Source organism: Amblyomma mixtum, chromosome 8 (genome assembly GCF_055824585.1).
Source record: "Amblyomma mixtum isolate Tamu chromosome 8, ASM5582458v1, whole genome shotgun sequence".
Lineage (NCBI taxonomy): Eukaryota > Metazoa > Arthropoda > Arachnida > Ixodida > Ixodidae > Amblyomma > Amblyomma mixtum.
This window is the reverse complement of record NC_143019.1, coordinates 42,100,825-42,121,796: the sequence shown is the minus strand read 5'-3', so window position 1 is coordinate 42,121,796 and position 20,972 is coordinate 42,100,825. Positions and strand designations below refer to the sequence as shown.

The window sequence follows — 20,972 nt, the reverse complement described above, 5'->3', positions numbered from 1 at the left end:
AACTCGTTACGTTTAAAGCGACTCATTCCATTTAAAGGAACTCGTTACGCTTAAAGGAACTCGTTACGCTTAAATGTGGACCATGCTTCCGAGTAGCACTTGCCTTGGAAGATGCGGGGAACAAGGCCGGTGCGCAGAGAGGACTGCCGCTTCTCCGGTTGTTGCGAGACAGCTGGTGGGCCGGGCAATCGCCTTGGCAGCACCCGTATTGGTCAGCGCGTGTGAAAACTTCGCCACTGCAGCAGCGGTCTCAAGTGGACGCGACGCCGCCCCCCCCCCCCCCCCCCTCCCGGCGCATTAGCGAATCAATGTCAACTTTTCCTGTTATTTCTATCTCTTTATCACTGCTGGCTGAGCGCAGGAGAAGATAAATATTGGTGCGTTCAAAACAACACGCTGCTCGTCAAGCTGGTTCATGTCATTCACATGTTAATTGACAGCGAAAAAGGAATACGAAAGTAACAACTGTTGTCTCTCTTCGTGCGTCTCCTTTAATTTGAGCTAATTCGCATTTGAATTCGGGCGTTGTTTGGAAGGAATAAATAATCTAAGTGCAGTGCACCTTATGTGTACAACACACGTGAGAATGGCGCGTGCGTGCTGCCTTATCGAACTGAGCGCGGACGCCGGCCGGTACCGTTCTGTGTTCATGTTTTCCTGAAGAGTCTGGCGCTACCGCTCTTGGCGCAGAAAGTATGTTGGACCATGCAGTTGAAGAGCATTTTGTATGCACTGTGTCGGTTATCGCTTTTTATGCGGAAAATATGTACGACTTTGCCCTTCAAGACCGTTTTGTATTCGCTGGCACAACCTAATCGACTGCCAAGTCTTTGCGTTGCGTTCTTTTCAGGGTTGTAAACTGAGTTGCACTTCTTTCCTGTTTTTTCTTCTTTCTTTTCAGTGCGATAGTATTTAGGTTGCCTTCTTGTAAAAACCACCCGGTTCCTCCTTAAACAAATTCCCGGATTAGTCGAGAAGGACATGACGCCATCAGCACCGCCAAATTTGTGTCTGAAGGTAAAAATGATCGAATACCCTCTATAGGAATATTATTTGAGATTATAATAATCCAACCCACTCTGAAACCTTAATCCACCCCCTAATCCACCTTAATTAATTTTCTGGGGTGAGCCTAATTCCAAAATTTTGTGGGTCTTTCGGAATATTTGGTGGTGGGCCAACCTCTAAGTGCTACCGAATTTTCCTTTTTAAGAATACGGTTAAGAACGCCCGAAGTCCTTCTCACTTCAAATGTGAACGAAGCCATATTGATTTGCGGGATAAGCTTTGAGCAGCACATTTGGGCTGTGTTTTATTTCTAAAAGCTCTTGAAGCAGTTCGGGCGTCTTTTAGGAACAAATACGCGGTTTTTCCCCGTCCGCCATTTCCTCCCCAGATATGGCATAATTGTTTTATTGGATTTGGTGGGAAAGCCCCGGTGACTGCGGGATTCCGGATGGACACTCGAGCTGTGAAGTGAAACAGAGGCAAAGGCGATGAAGTTAGGGAAGTGCAAACGACGCACGGTCAACGCGTACGTCGGCGCGTGAGTCAAACCAACTCGCGTCCTTCTGTCCCGACTCTCCGTACGCGTGCACACTGAAGACGCCGTAGAGCCCATGGGAGTCGGCCCTCTGGAACAAGGAAGGCTTATTGATCAATTTGCTCTTGCCGTACCTTATGCTAGCCGTCCCGTTTAGCTCAGTAGCTAGAGCGACTGCTCCGGTGAAGCTGTGGTCCCGGGTTCGAACTTTGGACCAGGAGGAACTTTTAATAAAATACCAAGTTTCTATGGAAGCTGTATAGTTTTCCTTTGTAGGCGTAGCACTGCTCATGGGTGGATGCCAATCAGTAATACTCTTATAACAAATTTGTTCCACCTTGGGCGGACTCCGCCGAACACAGTGTGGAGAGATCTGCGATATCTTTCACATGGTGTGGGCATGTACTCAGAATCCTCACCTTCCCCCTTCCCCCACCCCTACCCGAGAGGCACGGGAGACTGTCCTCCTCAACTGCTCCACACTTGAGTCCCAAAGGGTTCTGGTAAAGCGGGCGCGAGACGGGGCCTCGTCGTGCGGTGTCCCGGACTAAGGATACCGACCATGTAGCGGGGTCTTCTGATCCTCAAACTCACTCTGAGTATTAAAGAAGTTTTTCACCACCACCACCATCCTAAGCATTTTACCAATAAGCCCGGCTTCTTCGATAACTCATGCGGGGCCCAAAGCACTGGTGAGACGGACGCAGTAAAACCTGACTGTAGCTTGGGCGTCGCATACAGATTGTGCCAGAAGACAGCCTGGATTTGTAAAAGCGTTCGCAGGAAAGTCGGGCATCAGAAGACAAGGTGCAGAGATGAAGACAACGAGATGCCGCTAGCAGTCTACGTGCCAGGACCCGGTAGCGCCTGCGCGGGGGACAGCGTTCAGTTGATCCCGGGTCGACGGCATGCACCGCCGCATTTTGTGCCGGGAGTCGACCCGACTCGAGCGTGACCTCGCAAAGCGCCAGCCCTCCGGCCGCGGAGGCGACATCCGCGACAGCGGCGACGGCACCGTGCTTTGGAAGGCCGACATATGCCGCGTGTCTATATGTATGAACACAGCATCCGGAGCGGCAGCACATCATCCCCGGTGGACTCTTCGTTCGGTGTCTGTTTATCTCGACATCATTAGACATAGACGCACTGTGTAATCAAACTTACTATGGGAAATTTATTTTCTTAGTTGTTTTATGGAACCATTTTAGTTAACTCAATTCTGAATCAAAGGATTCTCTGCCTCTTCTATTGCTGCTTTTGCGGTCGCACAGATTGTCGCATAGCTTACGATGTTTGGCACATTAACCTTTCACAGTGCTGCATTTAATTTCCACGTGCTGATGTGGAGCAATGAAGGCAGGTAGGTTTTTTGTTTTTATGTCTAAAACTCGTTTATTCACTTAAATGAGTTTATCTCGATCAACGGTTGCGAGGAGGTCGACAAAAATGTATGCCCATATTATGTTTTGTGCAACACGGTAGCTACAGACTTATATCAGCTAAATAGCACTATAGGCTATATCAAACTCCATCGACTATTTCCGGACAATCGAGTTTCAGCCCTCAAAGCCATTTAAACTGAATTTCTTGCTGCTCTGAATGTATTTCTTTCGCGAAAAACGAACTCTCAATGAAGGTACTTAATCAAATTTCCTGCTCTCTAAAGTGCAACCCCTAAACTGAATAAAAACATTCGTGAGCAACTTTTTAATATTGCTTTGCGCGGCATTGATATGTTAGCCTAGCAAACTGCATGAGCCGCTGGTATGGCCAACATGACGAATGCGGCTGTCTAGGAGGGGCCTTCAGTGTGTTCTGCCACCTGGGCTCGATATTTTTCATCGAGTAATGGAAATTAACGACGCTACAGCCAAATCAAAGTCTAGAATGTATTTTTCCCCTAAGAGCCCGTCAAATTTCGAAACAGTTCCCACCTGCAAGTATGCGCTTCAGAATCGACATATTCTCTCTCTTGGACATTTCAAGTAAGTGTGAAGCCTTTTCTTGCCACACCCACCTTACAGCCTGGACTTCCTGACGATATCTGATCTTTAGCTGTTTCGGAGATGAACATCCGTTTCCCGTCCGCCGTTCACACGTAGTTCACCGCCGGTGCCGTGAACAGCTGTGCTCGGGCCGCAAGCAGACGACATGCCCTGACTGGCACGCGGCCGCTTGTGGGGAACATATCGCAAGTTATGCTGTCACTTCTAACTCGACATTTTGCTGTCTGCTATGCGCTAGTCGGCAGCGAAGAGTAAGAGGATTCCGTGCCTTTAAACCTTTGCTCTAGAACCCAGTTTCTACAAGCCACTCAACACCTCGTGACAGTGCGAACGCCGATGACGTCACCACCAGCTTTTTTTTTTTTGTTTCGGGCTAAACGAAAGCCAGAATGGTCTAATAGCGTCTTATGCAACTTATCCCGGAAGGAGGCTTTGTTGTTCAAGTTGGCAAGTTTTGATTGAAACTAGAAGGGTTGCGCTTTTTACAGAATTACAAGGGCACGGAACCGGCTGTAATCAACCCCGCGTACTGTCTTCTGTTTGTCTTAATAACGCCACCACGCTCGTTCAGATTGTTGCGCAACTTATTCTTGAACGCAATCACAATTGCCAAGTTCCCTTTTCTGTACCTTTAACAAGAACAAGCAATGGGTCGCGGCTTTCCCAAGCGCGAGGGAAACCAACCTAACGTTTCGAGACCAACTCGGTCACTGCTTTCAGCCTACTTCCAATCCGAGACAAGTCGACTCAGCGCACCTCGCTGACACCGCACCCCCGAAAACTGCCCCGCATGCGCTACCGCCTCTATCCACGCGTTCGCGCGCTGCATTTCTGAAAAGGAATTCCGCGTTGTGCGCCGCTTGTCCCACTATTGTCCTCTCCGTAACGAAGTCCCTCGCCGTAGCGCTCGCAAAGAACCGAATACGTGGAAGCAAAGCAAAAACCAAGCACAAAACAGCGACTGCGAGGTAAAATGAGGGGCGGTCAAGAGCTCTTGGCCAACAAGGCGCTCTCAGCTATTGTCGTCAGCGCCCCCTATAGGGTCAACAACTGCACGCTTCGCGGAGTGTCAACCGCAGGTCAAGACGCGTGCATTAGCCTCCGTACGTGACCTGGAATGGCTCAGCGAGCGAGGCGGGCCAGTGCTGCGAGAGAGGACAGAACGTCCAGCTCGATGGAAAGCAGCGGAGAGGCAATCGCCTTTCTCTACGCCATAAGTTGCCCCGGCGATGATGAAATCGCTGAGCTGGTGAAACCTTGGCGAGCGGGCCGGTGACAGTTCAGCTTGCGAAATAAGCCAGGCGTTCTGTGGGGCAGCAACATAGAGCGAGTCGGGTTCCTAAAGAAGCAAAAATTCCGGTCTACCGTTCGCGCCAGCAATGTAAGACTGTATAAGTAGGATAGATGAACGCGCAGACGCCACCGTAATAATAAAAAAGAAGCTTGGGGAGCATTTAATTACGCCTGAAGAGTATGACGCGGAAGCGTTAAAGAGTCCTTACAGTTGTTTGGGGGGGGGGTCCCTGACGAATCCTTTCACCGACATCGACACGCTTGTACGTTCCCGTCACGTTCTGCTTTATTTATTACACATCATCGCATAGATTAACTCATGACGCTAATTGACTAAGTGTTCTTGTAATGTAGTTCGCTTACTATGCAGTGTAAGATGCTTGTGCATATAAGATATTATTTCACTGTATTAAACAGCATATCATTAAAAAAAAACACCTCAGTGGTGAAGAGGCAGCGTGCCCGGCTCCCGACCCTAATGACAACTGCTCAATTCCTGCTTACCAACTTTTTTTCTTCACATCGAAACTCTTTTTCTAAAACAGTACCCTCTCAACCAATGAGGATTTTCCAGCCACAACGACGCTAACGCTGGGTTTTTCGTCGAACGGGACGTTTAACGCTGTCGCGTTGATATTGTCGTTGTCACCAGCCGGATTACGTCCTGTGACATCCCAGTAGTCTGCAATTGTCCTTGCCTTACGCCAACCATAGCGACACTATCGCAGTCAACTCTCTAAATCTGATCCCTGTCCGTGATTTCGGCTGCGCCTAGCTATGATTTACTAATTATTGAATCCACTCTACTACCCCGAGGGATCATCTGCTTTCTGTTCCATATCTTACATATCCCTGTCAAGTTCATTCGCTCCTCTAACTTCCCCGCGGATGAAACATGGACTTCTCGGTATGAAGAGTCGGTCACTCGCTTAGACGGCATCAAGGGCGCCTGACGTGCAGATGGGCCCTTAAGTATCCGTCACGCACCGTCATTCGCACCCTATGCTGCCTCTGGATTCCTTGTTATGCGGCCCCTAGCAGAGAACGCTTCCATTAGTCTGATCCCCTTAAAGGGCAACTGCATAGATTCCAGAAATCGACGAGCTTGAAAGGGTCAAAAGAGTGAAGTTATAGGTAAAGCATGTGAAGTCCTTTTGGGCTAGCATTTGAAATAGTGACGTAATCAACGATTAAAATCACGACGACTATCAAGCTTCTCCGCAGCGCACAACGCCAAGTGGAGGGGGGGGGGGGGGCACATGATGACGTCATCGAAGGTATCGGTACATATCCAACGCATAAACCCCTGCTTTCAAGGAAAAACCAATGCCACCGAAGGCAAAGCCCGCCGAGCGCTGTTTGGCAGCATCAAACGAGGCACGGCGGGCTATGGCTGATGGCAGCGGTAATTTAAAATTATGCCTTCCATGACGTCACAATAAACTTCTTCGCACTCCACCGGTGCATTGAGGAAAAGCGCAAAATTGAATTTTTCATTACGTCACTATTCGAAATGTTAGTGCAAGGACACTTGCCATGCTTTACCTAAAGCCTATATAGACTTGAATCCTGGAATATCAAGGCATTCTCAAAAAAGGGGTGCAGTTGTAATTTAATTTGAGGCGTGCCGGTTCTCAAATCTATTGCGAAGAAATCAGGTAAAAAAGAAAGAAACGGTGTCCCCCAGCAATTTGAAATGGCGCTCCTTCAACTGTTGCTGAAAGAAACAAAAACTGGCTTTGAGGACAGCAAGCCATAGCTACGTCAACGGGGAAGGGAAAGCGTCAGAAAAACTGAGCCACACCATAGGTGATACGAAATAAGGAAGTAATTGCTCCCTTCCAACCACCAAAGCGCTGCCATATGCGCCTACAAAGGAAAACATTTCTTTTTTTAGCGGCGTGGTTGTACTTGTGAGGATACTAAACAGTAATTACTCCACAAATTCAAATCTACTCCACCTTCTGGGATACCCCAAAGCACACTGAACTTTAGCTGAACACATGTCGCAAGTGGTTGCAGTTAAAGAAGCGCAAAGTATTGCCCCTAGTGAGCATCTCGGCAGCCCTCGGCCGTTACCTCACTAGACGATTCTGCCGGTAACGCGTTCTTCCCCCAGAACTGGCTACAGGATGCATTCCCACAATCTACAGACGATATTCAGCTGGCAGATGAAGTTAAGCAGCTTTTAATGTCAGGCAGCGAGAGCTCCCACCCGCCTACCCAGCCCCCTCCCCATCCACGCTGGATACCAGCGCCATCCTTTTTGAGAAGGCGATGCGGCCTCGCGTGCTCTTCACGAAACATGGACACCGCACGTCAGGACCCACATAGCGGCAAGGCTTTCTGGGCTTGTGTTGCGTCACAGGCAGCCGACAAAATCGGGTCCGGTAAAAACGTAGGTAAAATCCAGTTAAGCAACAGGGCATCAAAAAACACCTTTAGCATTCCGTGTACCGTGTTCCCGTTACCGGTAGCGGAGTACCAAGAGCCCGTGCGCAGAAAAATGAGCATGCGCAAATCGCCTTGACGGCGCCAGGTACCCGGCTGCTGCGCGCGCGCCTGCAGCATCGGTACCAATCAGCGCGTGCACAGCGGCTGTGGGCGGGCTCCCGGTAGTACGGTAACGGTAACACGGTACACGCTATGCTAAAGGTGTCTAATGTTATGTACGGAATGCGAGCACACAAAGGAAAGATAGTAAGGTAGAAAAGACAGAAGAAAGAGCGGGGAAAAAAGGAAAGGAAGAAATCAAGAGCGAAGTAATGAAAGAACGATATAAAGAGCTATCGAAGGAAAGAAAAAAGTAAGACAGGAAAAAAGGCAAATGAAGAAAGGAGAAAGAGAAGGAAGGTATAATAGAAAGAAGGAAAGAACGAAGGAAGGAGAGAACCATCAAAGAAAAGAAATAGAAGAAAGGAACGAAGGAAAGAAAGCAAGAAAGAAAGAAAGAAAGAAAGAAAGAAAGGAACAAAGAAAGAAGGAAAGAAAGAAGGAAAGAAAGAAAGAAAGAAGGAAAGAAAGAAAGAAAGAAAGAAAGAAAGAAAGAAAAAGAGAGGGAAAGAAAGAAAGGAAGAAAGAAAGAAAGGAAGAAAGAAAGGAAGGAAGGGAGGAAGAAAGAAGGAAGGAAAGAAAGAAAGAAAGCGAGAAAGAAAGAAGGAAAGAAAGAAAGAGGGAAAGAAAGAAAGGAAGAAAGAAAGAAAGGAAGAAAGAGAGAAAGAAAGAAAGGAAGGAAGGAACAAAGAAGGAAGGAAAGAAAGAAAGACAGCGAGAAAGAAAGAAAGAAAGAAAGGAAGGAAGGAACAAAGAAAGAAAGAAAGAAAGGAAGAAAGAGAGAAAGAAAGAAAGGAAGGAAGGAACAAAGAAGGAAGGAAAGAAAGAAAGACAGCGAGAAAGAAAGAAAGAAAGAAAGGAAGGAAGGAACAAAGAAAGAAAGAAAGAAAGGAAGAAAGAAAGAAAGGAAGAAGGAAGGAAAGAAAGAAAGAAAGAAAGAAAGAAAGAAAGAAGGAAAGAAAGAAAGGAAGAAAGAAAGGAAGGAAGGAAGGAAGGAAGGAAGGAAGAAGGAAAGAAAGAAAGAAAGAAAGAAAGAAAGAAAGAAAGAAAGAAAGAAAGAAAGAAAGAAAGAAAGAAAGAAAGAAAGAAAGAAAGAAAGAACCGCGCTGTTGCGGCATAGATGCCTGGAAAGCCGCGGCTTCTTCCCTCTATCTAAAACAGCCCAGCCACTGGGCAACGTTTCATTCCTAGACGCGAGCGAGAAGAACCGTTACGGGGAAACACCGGGAGAACAGTAAGAAGGAGAGAGGCACAGCGGACAAGAAAGGCAGCGTCCTGACGCCTAGACACGACCGGCGTGCGACGACGACGCAGCGTTGGCCGGTCCGTTAGCGTGTCACGGACACGGCCACGAAGGGCCAGAAGACAGCGGGGCGCCGCCACGTCGTCGCTGGACACACGCCGTGGCACGCGCGCACTCCGGTACGCGTGACTTCCTCCAGCCCCTCTCCGGCGACGGGTCCGCGCGTGTCGCTGTCGACGGCGCAGCTGCTTTTGTGCGGCTCTGCTCGTTATTTTCCTTGTTTTCGTTGCCCTCCCCGCTCGGTCTCCGTCGCTCGTCTTCTTTGTCTTGCTGCGCGCGGCCGGCCCGCGCCGCACTCCGGCTTTGACGCCCGTATTCCTTTCCAAGAGCAAGACCGCGGCCGGGCTCCGTTTCATATTCATGGCTGCCACGGACGACTGCCTTCCCCCGAAAGCTCCGCGTCTTTCCTGCCACGAATCCTTTTCCTTGTTATTTTCTTCCTTCGTCCTTTTCCCTTGTCTTTCTGGAGAACCGTTGCGGTTCTCCCCTCTTCGGCACGCGCTCACTAGCGGCCGTGCTGCGCTTTCTTCACCCCGCGCGGATTGTCGTCGCTATATCCACCTCCCCCCTCCTGTCCCAGCACGTGACCGCCGTTGCAGTGCCCATGACAAAAAACAAGAAAAAAAAACAAGCGAGCGGTAAGAATCGGCACTGTTTTGTCCCCTTCGCCTTGTCTCGCTCGCCTGCTTGTTTGTATTGGTAGAGGGGGAAAGAGGAAGATCTGTCCCCCCCCCTCCTGAGCCCGACTCTCGCGCCTTATCCTCTCGCTGTTGTTCTTGTCTATCCGGCAATGCTTATTCTCATCCTGTGCTGTGGCGAGGAGCGGCACACGAGGCTCCAATCGCAAGGCCAGCGGCGCGTGAACCACCGGACAGGACAAGATGGGACGTCGGCTGCCGTCCTGCAATCCGGTTTTCTTTGTTTCCTTTCTAGCGCCCACTTTGCCTGGGCAAGTCAGTGACTCCTCTTGGGGCGCGTGCCGATAGTTGACGCCTGCCTTCTTGGCGCGTTTGCCCATCGCACCCTTTCTTTTGCGGCGTTCGCAACTCGACGAACTTGACGTCAGGACTAGGCATAGACGCGGCCGTGTCAAGGAATCCCGATTGGAATGCTTGTTTTCGTTTGTTTAAAAAAAAAAAAACGTGACCACGGCGACGTCTCTGTACAGGTCTTGTCTACTCTCTGGAGATTAAGAAAAATTTCAGAAGATCAGGTTTGCCCATTCGTGCAAGTTAAAGGTAGGCTGTAGGCTAGTGCGCGCTCAGTATGTAGTAGGGTTCCGGATCAATTCCGACCTCCGAGATTCGTTGCCATGCTGAGCTAGTTCAACACAAAGACGTCTTCTTGCACATTATCCACAGCGAGATGCGGTCATCACGGCCGGAGCACCCGGCTTGCTACTCAATAAGTGAGTGCAGTAGCCATTGAAGTGTGCGTCCCGTTGCAGAACGAACCTGGGCAGCTAAGCTGTTGGTGAGATTACACAAATTGAATATAAAAGGCGGGAAAAATGCAACACAAAACTCAGGCTGTGAACAACCTGAACTACAGACTGTGAACTGCTTTTTCTTGATCTTTCACGTGTTCGCCGCGACAGTAGCCACAGGCTTTCAATATATCCGCTGCAGAAAGGAACGTTTTGCGATCCCTCATTCATTCCCAAACACAATGCTTGTCGCTCATCTATCTTGTCTACACCTCATATCTGCTGAACTGCCTATGGCGTGTTTGCAGACGAGAAATTATACGTTGGTTTGTTGATGAGCCTCGAGACTCATATGTGCCTTGTGGATTCAAGCTACACACAGTGCGTACGCGATGCTTACCCAGCAATCTAAGGGGCTTACTACTAGCTATAGATGAACAAGGGAATCTTTTACCTCAGTTTTAAGCTGTATTGTTAGTTAGAGGCTTCTGTGGTTGCCTGTTATTCTCGTCTTTACGCTCAGACGCGAATTTATACACGCGTCACAAGATGTGCGAAATTAGCAGCTGTTTTAGATGCTGGAGTTCTGCATACAATTCATGTTCCTTACTGCGTTGGCTGTGCATTCGCAACTTCGTATAGGCCTAGTAGAAAAAAACGTACTGGGCACCCAAATGATTATAAATGACTTCTAATGGTATACACAATTGGTCGCATTTGGAATTGCGGTCCCCACTGCTTTGACCAATCGCACTTTTATCGAAGAAATGGTTTTACAGCTCAAAAATGGCTTTAGTCGGGTTCTCCAACAGTTCCATTTGGATCTTCTGACTGGCACTTACTACGCAATACTTCTGGACACTGCAAGCACGGCGTAGAACAAGTATTGTCTTGACTTACTAAATTGTATCCACCGTTTGACCAACCCGCCGTGACCGAAATTCATAACTGCTCTCGATGTGCAAGCGCCGCTATCTCCAGCATGTGGGTCCCATAATTGGCGTATATAAACCAGAAGCGAAAGTGTTTTCTGTACATGTGCTGAGTACGTTTGTATTTTATGTCTATATAGTGTGGCTGTTGTTTGTGACCGATGCATGCCTGGCTTGTTTGACTAGATTTTATATAACTTGCGAAATGTCGGCACCTGCCAGCGCTCCTGTCCAGTCGCCAAGACACTTTTTTTCGCTTCATAATGGTACAAAAGTTGAGATTAAGGTTGCAAAAAATATTTGCAACATAATGTATTTTTCACAACATGGGAGATACATTTTATAATATCTCTTGAATACATTTCATTTGCTTGGGACCTATTCCATCCTGTGGTGTCTATTAAGAGCAAAAAAAGATGCAAAAATTCAAATAGTGCCAAATAGAACTTTCTCATTTAGAATAAACTATTTTTTTGACTGGCCGGTGACGTAATATAGCCACAAGGTTGCAGTTCGGCAGCTGCTTGAAAAGTGCTTACGCGCCTTTCCTGCCCAGGTTTTCTGAAGAACGACCGTCCTGGGAACTAACGACATATAGCAGATTATCAGAAGTTGCAGTACGCGGTGAAAGAACTAGGATTGATTGCGAAACATTTTATTCATCGGAAAGGGCTTGGTACTAAGAGGTCGCGTTAAGTGGTCGAGAGTACATAGCCCCCGACGACTTTGTCAGCCCACTCCACCGCCAGAACTTGCATTCTGTGGTCAGAGCTAGCCAGCACGGTCTCCCACCGCTCGAAAGAAGGAGCGATAACTAGATCACCCGGAGGCGGCTCTACATTGCAATCCCACAGGTTATTATCGCAGTTGGCTCGTTCGCCGCAGTGTTTACGTCGTTGAGGTACAGCTTTGCAAATTTTGTGCCAACATCGCGTGCATGCGTCGCAGTAAAAGTGTCAATCAAACTAGGGAGCCTTCCACATGAAGGCTCCCTAAATGAAACGCGAAGCGGGCGCCGCCCCGCGGGGCGTCCGGCAAGGACGGAACAGCTCGCGACATCTGCTAGCGGGCAACCGAACCACGAGCGGGGCCAACTCGGCTCCTCCCCGGCGGAGGGAGCCGGCATCAGGCAAGGGATTTAGGATGCGGAGAAGGATGCGGCGCGTGGATTGCGGCATAAATCACGGATAAATCAACACTATGAGTTACATACTAAATATAAGGCTATAGTTCGCTACTGTTATGGTTACAACGTACGCGAGTTGCACTTGACTTCAAGAAGTGCATGCCTTATAACATTTTGTCTAAATAAAATACTTTCTGACACGGTTTCGCGTATATATAGCAACATGAGGTCTTCTGCCGGAGAAGTTGCATTTACATGCGCAGAAAGGTGATGTTGGTGTCCTACGTCAGCTCCTACACGTGCACTTAACAGAAAGTGCGAGAGGATTGAGGCCACCATCTTGGATCATACGACCAGAAGCCGTTCGTACGTAATATGGCCTGCGTACTTCTGACAAGGACCGCAGAAGACAGTTATATATACATATACACGATGAGTCGCTTTCACGACTGACTGCAAACATCGATGTCCTTCATAAAACTTGTAATCTCCGCTCACCATGGTGTGGGAGCCCGTCGGCCGCCGTGCGCCGACGCGCGGCGGCTGGGTGCAGCCTGCGCTGGCAGCGGTGGCACTTGGCGGGGGACGCCGGGACACCACTGTTCCAGCGACTGCACCATGTCCAGCGCCTCCCGCCGAAGCTGGCTCCCGTGCGAGTGGCACAGGTCGCAGCAGCCTTCCACCAGCGGGGAGCAGAGGTCCAGCTGGCCGAGCCGAGAAGCCACCAGGGACCACAGGGGCTCGTCCTGGGGAGTTACATATACAGCAGGATCAAACGCAGATTTTGTAAAAGGTACTTTTTTTATCTTCTATTCAAATTTATACGGGCTGTGTGCTCTGGAATATCTGAGAGGAAACGTGGAGACAGACATGGAAACCCACCTGCAAGACGGCACAACAGGAAACAAGGGCACACAAGGCGCATAAACCGTCAGGACCGGCACTTGTCCTACCGTCTAATGTGCCTTGTGTGTCCTTTTCCCTCTTTTCGCGGTCTTCATAACACGTTTATGGGAACCAAGTAGCCCATCCAAGGTATTTATTGCAAAAAAATTAACTTGGTCAGGTTACGTAAAGGCCAAAACAGAATAACCACCGATTTGTAATGATCACGGAGTAGTTAACAAAAGTAGGAAAACAGCCGCAGCTGCAGACGAACGGTGGGGTGGGAGATCAGAATAAGGAGTTTGTTGGGTCCAGCGGCTGCGACCGGCGCAGGGCAGAACTGTTATAGGTCAACTGGAAAAAGCAGTGTGTCGTAGTACACGCTACTTATAGGTGTTTATGCTGACGTGCTTAGACATATAGAACTGAGAGTCAAAGGACAGGATTCTCACAGGCCGGAGACGACTTAATATGAAAGCTTAATATGAAACTCTCGCTATTGTATGCGTCCCGCAAAGCACACGATAAGACCTTTATGATAGTAATACGTAGTTCACAATAAGGGCAGAAAACATTGTGCGCCCAAAAAATTGTTGGAATTCTGTTTTCTTTGGACAGATTGTTGGCGTATAAAAAGAAATTTTGTCTTAGCGAAAGAATTTTCTGCACATCACAAAGCGTGGCATTCGCTGGCGCTGTTGCGATTAGAAACTGCTTCATCACGACAATCGAGAAGAGGTCGACACAACGTACCTTTCATTTTTTCGGACGAACTCTTTTTTTTGATTTTCATTCAGGTGGTTATAACAATTACTGCATGGTATGGCATGACATGGCATGGTATGGTATGGTATGGTATGGTATGGTATGGTATGGTATGGTATGGTACGGTACGGTACGGTACGGTACGGTATGGTATGGTATGGTATGGTATGGTATGGTATGGTATGGTATGGTATGGTATGGTATGGTATGGTATGCAGGCGCTAACGTCTGATAGCTGCAATGGCCCATCCGAATGCATCAGAATCAAAGGCTCTAGATTTACTTTACCACCTTTCGTGCCTTGACATCGCACAGCAAAAAGGCGTGTTCGCCTTTCGCCTCCATCTAAATGCGCTTGCCGCGACCAGGATTCGATCTCGCGACATTGGATTCAGCAGCCGGGCGCTACAGCCATCAAAGCGCCGCGGCGGTCATGCTAATGACGACATGCATGCTACAGCGCAAACTGTTCTTGCCAGGAACAGGCGGTTCTGGCTTCGTAGAGCTGCTGAAAATGTTTCTGCCACCAATGTTTCCAATCCATCAGTCAGCAGCTGTCCCAGGATGCGAACCGGTATACGAACTGCGCACCAGCCGACGCGACAGCGAGTGGTGGCCCGACATAATGCGTCTTCACGATGGCCCGCAATCTTCTCTGCGCTACCGTCAGTGGTCGATGCACAGCTTTTCGACTTAAGAATTACAGGTGATGGATGTCATCCACCCAGAAAGAAGACGCCATTATTTATGCGAGGTTCCTTAAAGCGCTTCATCCACCGCCGGAATGCCGGGAAGTGTGAAAATGGTGCTAGGCTCGGCTGGTGCTTGGCTTGAAACGTGGTTTTTGCCTTTAAAATATTGAGCCTCATCGCGTACCTCCGCACAGTTGTTTTTCTAGCGCTTTTTCCCCTTCCGTAATAAATTTATACCGAGCAAATATTGAGTAATAGTGTGAATGGAGATAAGCGAGGGTTTTTAAGAGGTTTAACCTGGAAAGAATATTTTAGGTGGTTCCTTCGAGAAGAACAAAATGTACCAGTAGCTTCATGGCAACTGTCTTGTTGGCTAACGCTAATGACCCGTAGCGCAGCGGCCACAAGAAACGCAATGGGTGCCCCTTCAATGTTGATGTGAGGCTTGTATCGAAGATTACTGCACGCATTTAGCTTCTTCGGCTGCGAAGTATAGCCGGCCCCGAGAAACAGTCTATAAGAGCTTCACAAGCGGCCGACTAACGATAACAGTGCCAGGAAAAACGAAAGCATTCATTTGAGTAAGCAAATAACAGACCTGTTAACAGACACGCCAGCCATGCCACTGCATGCCACTTCCACCAGCCCGAAAACGGATCGGCGCTCGCAAAAAAATGCGCGCTCTGACTTTGCGACACTACGAGCTAAAAGTTACGAAGACGTTTAAATCACCTTAACAATGCAATGCGATAGCGTTAGGTTTGACATCTATCGTAGCTGCAGTAGCAACTTCTTTGCGTGTTTGAGTCAGTGTCCTTGTAATTAATCGGTTCACCAACAGCCTTATTCGGACTGCCAGCTGCAATAACAGGTGTCCGCAATGTTGTGACGGTGCCGAAATTTGAATATACGTCACTTTTTTCTTTGTTTTGATTTCGATTCTCTATCTAGGTTGCTTACAACACGGTGGGCAGGTTGTTTGGTTTCGTTTATGGGGTTTAACGTTCCAAATCGACCCAGGCTATGAGGGACGCCGTAGTGAAGGGCTCCGGAAATTTCGACCACCTGGGGTTCTTTAACGTGCACTGACATCGTACAGTACACGGGCCTCTAGAATTTCGCTTCCATAGAAATTCAGCCTCTGCTGCCGGTATCGAACCCGCGTCATTCGGGCCAGCAGCCGAGCGCCATAACCACTGAGCAACCGCGGCGGTGCGGGCAGGTTGTGATGACTTCACTAGGACACGTAACCTTTCCCTACTAATCATTAGTTTAATTGCCACCTGTCGCGGTTGGCGGGTTGTGATGACGTCACAAGGTCATGGGATCTCTCTAGACCAATCGGCGAACATTGTGATGGTAGACATTAAAGAGATTTGGCGTGACACCTCTAATGCTATATAGCATTGAAAGCACGACGTCGTCCCGCAAAGCAACGTAGGCCAGCCATACTGAGCTGCGCTCCGTCTCGGGACCTGCGCTCTTCCTTTCTGGTAGCGCAGGGCCCGGGCCGTGGCCGATCGCTGAGAGAGAGTTCTTAGCCGCGACATCTGCTGCGCGATGAGTCCTCCCCCCCCCGGCCGCTCAACAAACAAGCGCGCCAGACGTGCGCGAGCACCGTTTTACGCGGACGCGCTTCAGCGCGCGTCGTAGGGCATCGCACGTGCAAGGCGCGGGAAAGGGCGGACGAAAGGAGACTCCCCCCCCCCCCCCCCTCCACTCTCCCCCTTCAGTGCGTAAACTGTGCTCCCTGCAACAGACGGAGGAGAGGCGCCGCAACGGGGCGATGCTCGCTGGCGGCCGGCCCGGCGCGAGCACGTATTACACTCAAATGCCCAACGCGCTTCGTCTTCCTAAAAGCGTGCAGCATGAGGAAGCAATTTCATTCAAATGAGGCCGTTCGTATGCACTTGGTTTGGGTTAGTACGCCGGTTAGGTCGTTTAACCGTTGTAATCCCTGCCGTGTTTCACAGTACAGTGGGGAGTCCCTGTTCCGTGTCATTCGCTTGCGTTTGTTCATGTTGGTGCTTCTTTCTGTGAGCTGGCTTTTCCGTGTGGGCTTCATTTCGCAATTTATCTCTGCATTTCATCCATGCAGGGTATTCTGACAGTTTTCTGACATTGGAACACTCGTGAGTGTATAAATATGCGTGTACCTATTCTACTTGTATCCAATAAAAGCTTATTTATTTGATTTGACCCAAGAAACACTCTCTCAACTCGTGCAAGAGTAAGTATATACAAGTATTTGAAGAGCGGTTCTGCATTCATAAGCATACTTTCTCATGACCGGAATGAACACAGTGTTCTAAAGTTCATTTCGACACATCGACGCGCAATTTCGCATCGAATTGTACAAAAGCGTTACGGAAAATTGAAAGCCACCAGTGCGTGAACAGAAATGCACCTTTTGAATTTGAGCACTTGAGAAAGGACCTCGAGCACCCCCTTTAGTTATTATTATGCATGAATGCCCCGTGATTATATTCTGCCAATAACATTATTCACTTCAATTATTGTGTCTTCACCTCGTACATAATTGCATGCCCAGTTAGAAATTTCTTCAGTGACACCCTACGCACTTTGCAGGTATGTTTACAACAAAAATTTTAAATCCAAACTTCACAGTGCAAATATTGTTTTCTTCTGACACCCCATTTTCCTGATTTTTTCAGCATCCAAAATTACAACTGTGTAATACATGCCCTAACCAGCGAAGTCCGGTTCCTTGATGGCGACAAATTCATTAGCTTACGCAGATATACTGCGGGCTTAGTTTAGCAAGAAACCCTCCTACATAAGACAAAGTTCATGCAGCGGTCCTGCCATCTACTGACAGCTCATCGCGCTAGAAGCAAGGCGTGATGCCAGCCTGGTCAACGGCCAAGTACACAAAAACGTTCGCTGGACGTAGCTTCCTCAAAGCTGCACGCTTTTAAGCGTGCCTGTACGCACAGGCAGCCCAAAAGGTTGCGGAACCAATCATTTACGCACCCCCCACCCCCTCTTCCCGGCCACCATTCGTCATCGGCAGATGCGCTATCACTGATGGGCCTCCACTGTGCTTATAATTAGGCCGCGTGGGGCCGCTTCGGTCGGTTGTTGTCCGAAGCCATGCATGCTCTGAAAAAAAGAAGCAGCCAGACGCGACAGGTTTGGCCCGGGATGGAGCACAGGAACTTCCAGAATGATGCGAGAGCACCCAGTTCTTAGTGGAGTCATTTCGAATATCTGGTTGGCTAGTTGCAAAAACAGATACGAACACGAGCATGTTCACTGGCGGAAGAGAGAGACTGGGGAAGAGCGATAAAGAAGCACGCCGCTCTGATAGGACGTTGTAAAATCCAGTCAGGCCCGAGCAAACAAAGCAGGCGGCCTGGTATGAAATGTGAGGTTCCAAAAGCCGAAGCGCCTGTTTATCGCGTCCGCAGTTCATTTGCTTAGTGTACACATATCTCTCTGTGCTCTCAGCTAGAACAGAACGCGAGAGCGATTAGCTTATGCAGTGAAAAAAGAAGAGTCAAAGAGTCATCTCAACATTCCGTGTTAGTTTGTTTGCAGGAACGCAGCCACGGAGACTTCACGTGCACAATGCCGCACTTAGGTCGGAGCAGCTGGGGTCGGGTGTAACATTGTTTCGGTCTTCCAAGACCCCTTCACCTCATCTGTAAACTGCCAACTGTTTAAATACCTAGCTGCAAGTACGACATGCCATGCGCTGAGGCTCATGGCTTCTCATTAACTATCCCAGTATCTGGCTGGGGTTTCATGGCGGGGTTTCTCTTCACGTCCTGAAATCCTTGTTAGCTGCATATAGAACATGAAGTATGGCTATTGCAAAAAACCTCTGAAGACGAAGCTCCTGGAAACAAATCAGCTTAGAGTAATCTCCTCAATGTATAGTTAGTGCTGCGATCTTATGCGTGATTCTCCTCACTTGTGGTCTCAACGAGCCTTCACTTCAAATTCTCGCTCAGATACATCCCGTCCCGCGAGCGGTCCGCTCTTCGGAACTCCAGTGATCTTCGGCATTAAAATGAGATCGAGCTGACGGCCGTTGCATATGACCGGCAAGGGACATCGGCAAACCGATAAGCACGATGACGCGAAAAATACGCTGGGTGAGTCAGCTACCATCAGGGCGATACGTTGCGTAACAAAATGCACCCATCGCATACGCAACTTCCCAAAAATAACTGCCAGCCATTGGAAGCCACTGGAAGTCATTGAATTGAGGAGTGAATTAGCTAGACGTACAACACAACGATCGCAACTGAAAGCCGCTATCGGCAACGGAGCAGTCATTGTTACATAAATGATCACGTTTACAAGGCCAGGGAGCACCTTAATGAGGATTCAACTAGCTTTAACAAAGTGATCAAGTCGTCATCATAGTTAGCGCGAAAGAAAGTTTGTGCTGATGGTAACCAAAACACGGAGCGTTGCGGCGCCGAATGAGCGCCTCGGAGATACGATGGGGAGCGAGAAGTCGAATGTTCTTTAGTGGAGCAGCTCTGTCTTGGGCCAGTAAAACCTATGGGAAGAAATTAGTGTCATCACCGTCAATGCCGCCACATTCAATATAGCGAGAAACACAGTCTAGATTATCCTCTTCATGGGTTAAGCTGTATAAATGATCAACAGAGCGAGCAGAAACAATGTGAACATAACCCCTCTCCCCCAATTCCGGCCTTCAATTAGACCCATCTGTTCTCGGCACACATGGGTGCACAATGGTCTGTTAGCTGAGGTGGCGTAACAATAAGTTGGTTGGTTGGTTGGTTTCAAATAAAATGGCACATACCCACTACGAGGGAGTGGGCTTTCCTTATCACACAGGCGGTGAACTGCTGGAAAGAGGAGCATTATTTTGACATTCTTCACTTCGTTCTCTTCCTTTACAACGCGTTACTTTAATTTCCTGCAGTTCCTCGGTATATGTCAGCTTACACTTGCACAGAAATTTTTTAAAATGGGAGCTTTTAAATGCGACGGCGCGCTGATTAGGAACAAATTATGCTAACCAAAGATACAACACTAGAGATAAAGCTGAAGGGACATTGGCACGTCCCGTCAGCCCCGTCTCGTGTCTTTTATTGTTTATGTTTGTGCGATTTGTTTCGCATTCAAACGAATCGACCAACCAAAAAAGAAAAAAGTACTGCTAAAGTAACAATGCGTACAGGAATTTTTTAAGACAGCACCAAGAAAACGGACGAAGTTCTCTCCCAAGCCAGATTTGTGAGTACAGAACGCGACAAGCACACGACCCATACGTACCAATCAAATCCGATGTTTTAAAACAACTCCAAGTTCTCCGGTCAGAGGAACCAATACCGCGCTCCCACACTCACTGCTTCCACTGGCTAATGGCATGACACCACGGAAACCACAGGCCACACTACTTCAACCACCACAGGAGGCACAGTGAGCCGAGCTCCTTATCACGTCCATTAGTTGTTCGCGCCAGACACGTCACGCTGCGAAAGACACTCACGACGGGGGACACCTCACGACGAGATCACCGTCACAACAGCAACACATCCGCTATGCTCGAGGACTCGCCGATCACCTCCTGTTGACAACACTTTGCGGGCCCGATCTATGCCGGGATGCCGCAGGATGCAAGGATGCCAGCGCGGCCTGTCGCCGGTCCAGTTTCGGAACGGCCACGGTCCCGATCTGTCGAGAGCCGCTCAGGTTCCCTCGACCGCCCGAGGTGACGCGGTCGTCACGACGTAGGCCACAATGGCCGCGTTTGTGCTGCGGTCGTCGCAGCTCCTCCCAGTCCGAGAACGGCACCGACGACACGCTCACGACGCGAGGCACTGCGCCGAGTGGCGTCGCACATCGTCGACGAGGGAGGGGCGGAAGAAAGCGGGCCACGCTCGCGAAGGGAGGAGGCGGAGGGGCGACCCATTCAGCCGCGCCGAAAGGGCCGCTGTAAAAAACGCCACCCCTCCCCTCAAGCGCTTCGCATGGGGGCCGAGTTTCGTGCATGTGCAAGTTCTGCTATGTGTTTCGGTTTTGTTGTCGAGAAAAGGAAGCGCCATCATCGTATATCCCAAGTTTTCTTTCAATGCGTTTTGCTGTCTTTTCTTTTTTCGACACCGTGGGAGTCGGGTTCAGTTACCGGAAGTTGAGGACGCGGAACCAATTTTGCACGACGCCGGTCTAAAGTGACTCCTGGAGTCCACAGCGGTTCTAGCCGTAATCCTGTTGTCATTAATCTAGCCTTGATGTTTTTAACGGTGTGAGCGTCCCTATGGATTAGATGTGCACTGTTGTGTTCCGTACTGGTTCGTGTTGCGTTTGTACTTGGGTGCATAAAGTTGAACTTTTGGTTACAATCTAAAGATGTGGATGTTGAAACAAGAAGGCCCATAAGCCCTGCCACCGTGTTTTCGTGAACCATGTATTCGTAACTAATTTACTTAGTTTACTTACG

General features: G+C 48.9%; 1 protein-coding gene across 1 annotated transcript in view; it reads right to left on the bottom strand.

Annotated features, from left to right (window-relative positions):
• The window catches only part of LOC149332249 (uncharacterized), a 397,168-nt gene that overhangs the window by 352,321 nt on the left and 23,875 nt on the right, over window positions 1-20,972 (bottom strand). Inside the window, exon 4 of the mRNA XM_089555722.1 lies at window positions 12,681-12,928. Coding sequence (XP_089411848.1) covers window positions 12,681-12,928 — 248 coding nt within the window. The remainder of the gene's footprint in view (window positions 1-12,680; window positions 12,929-20,972) is intronic.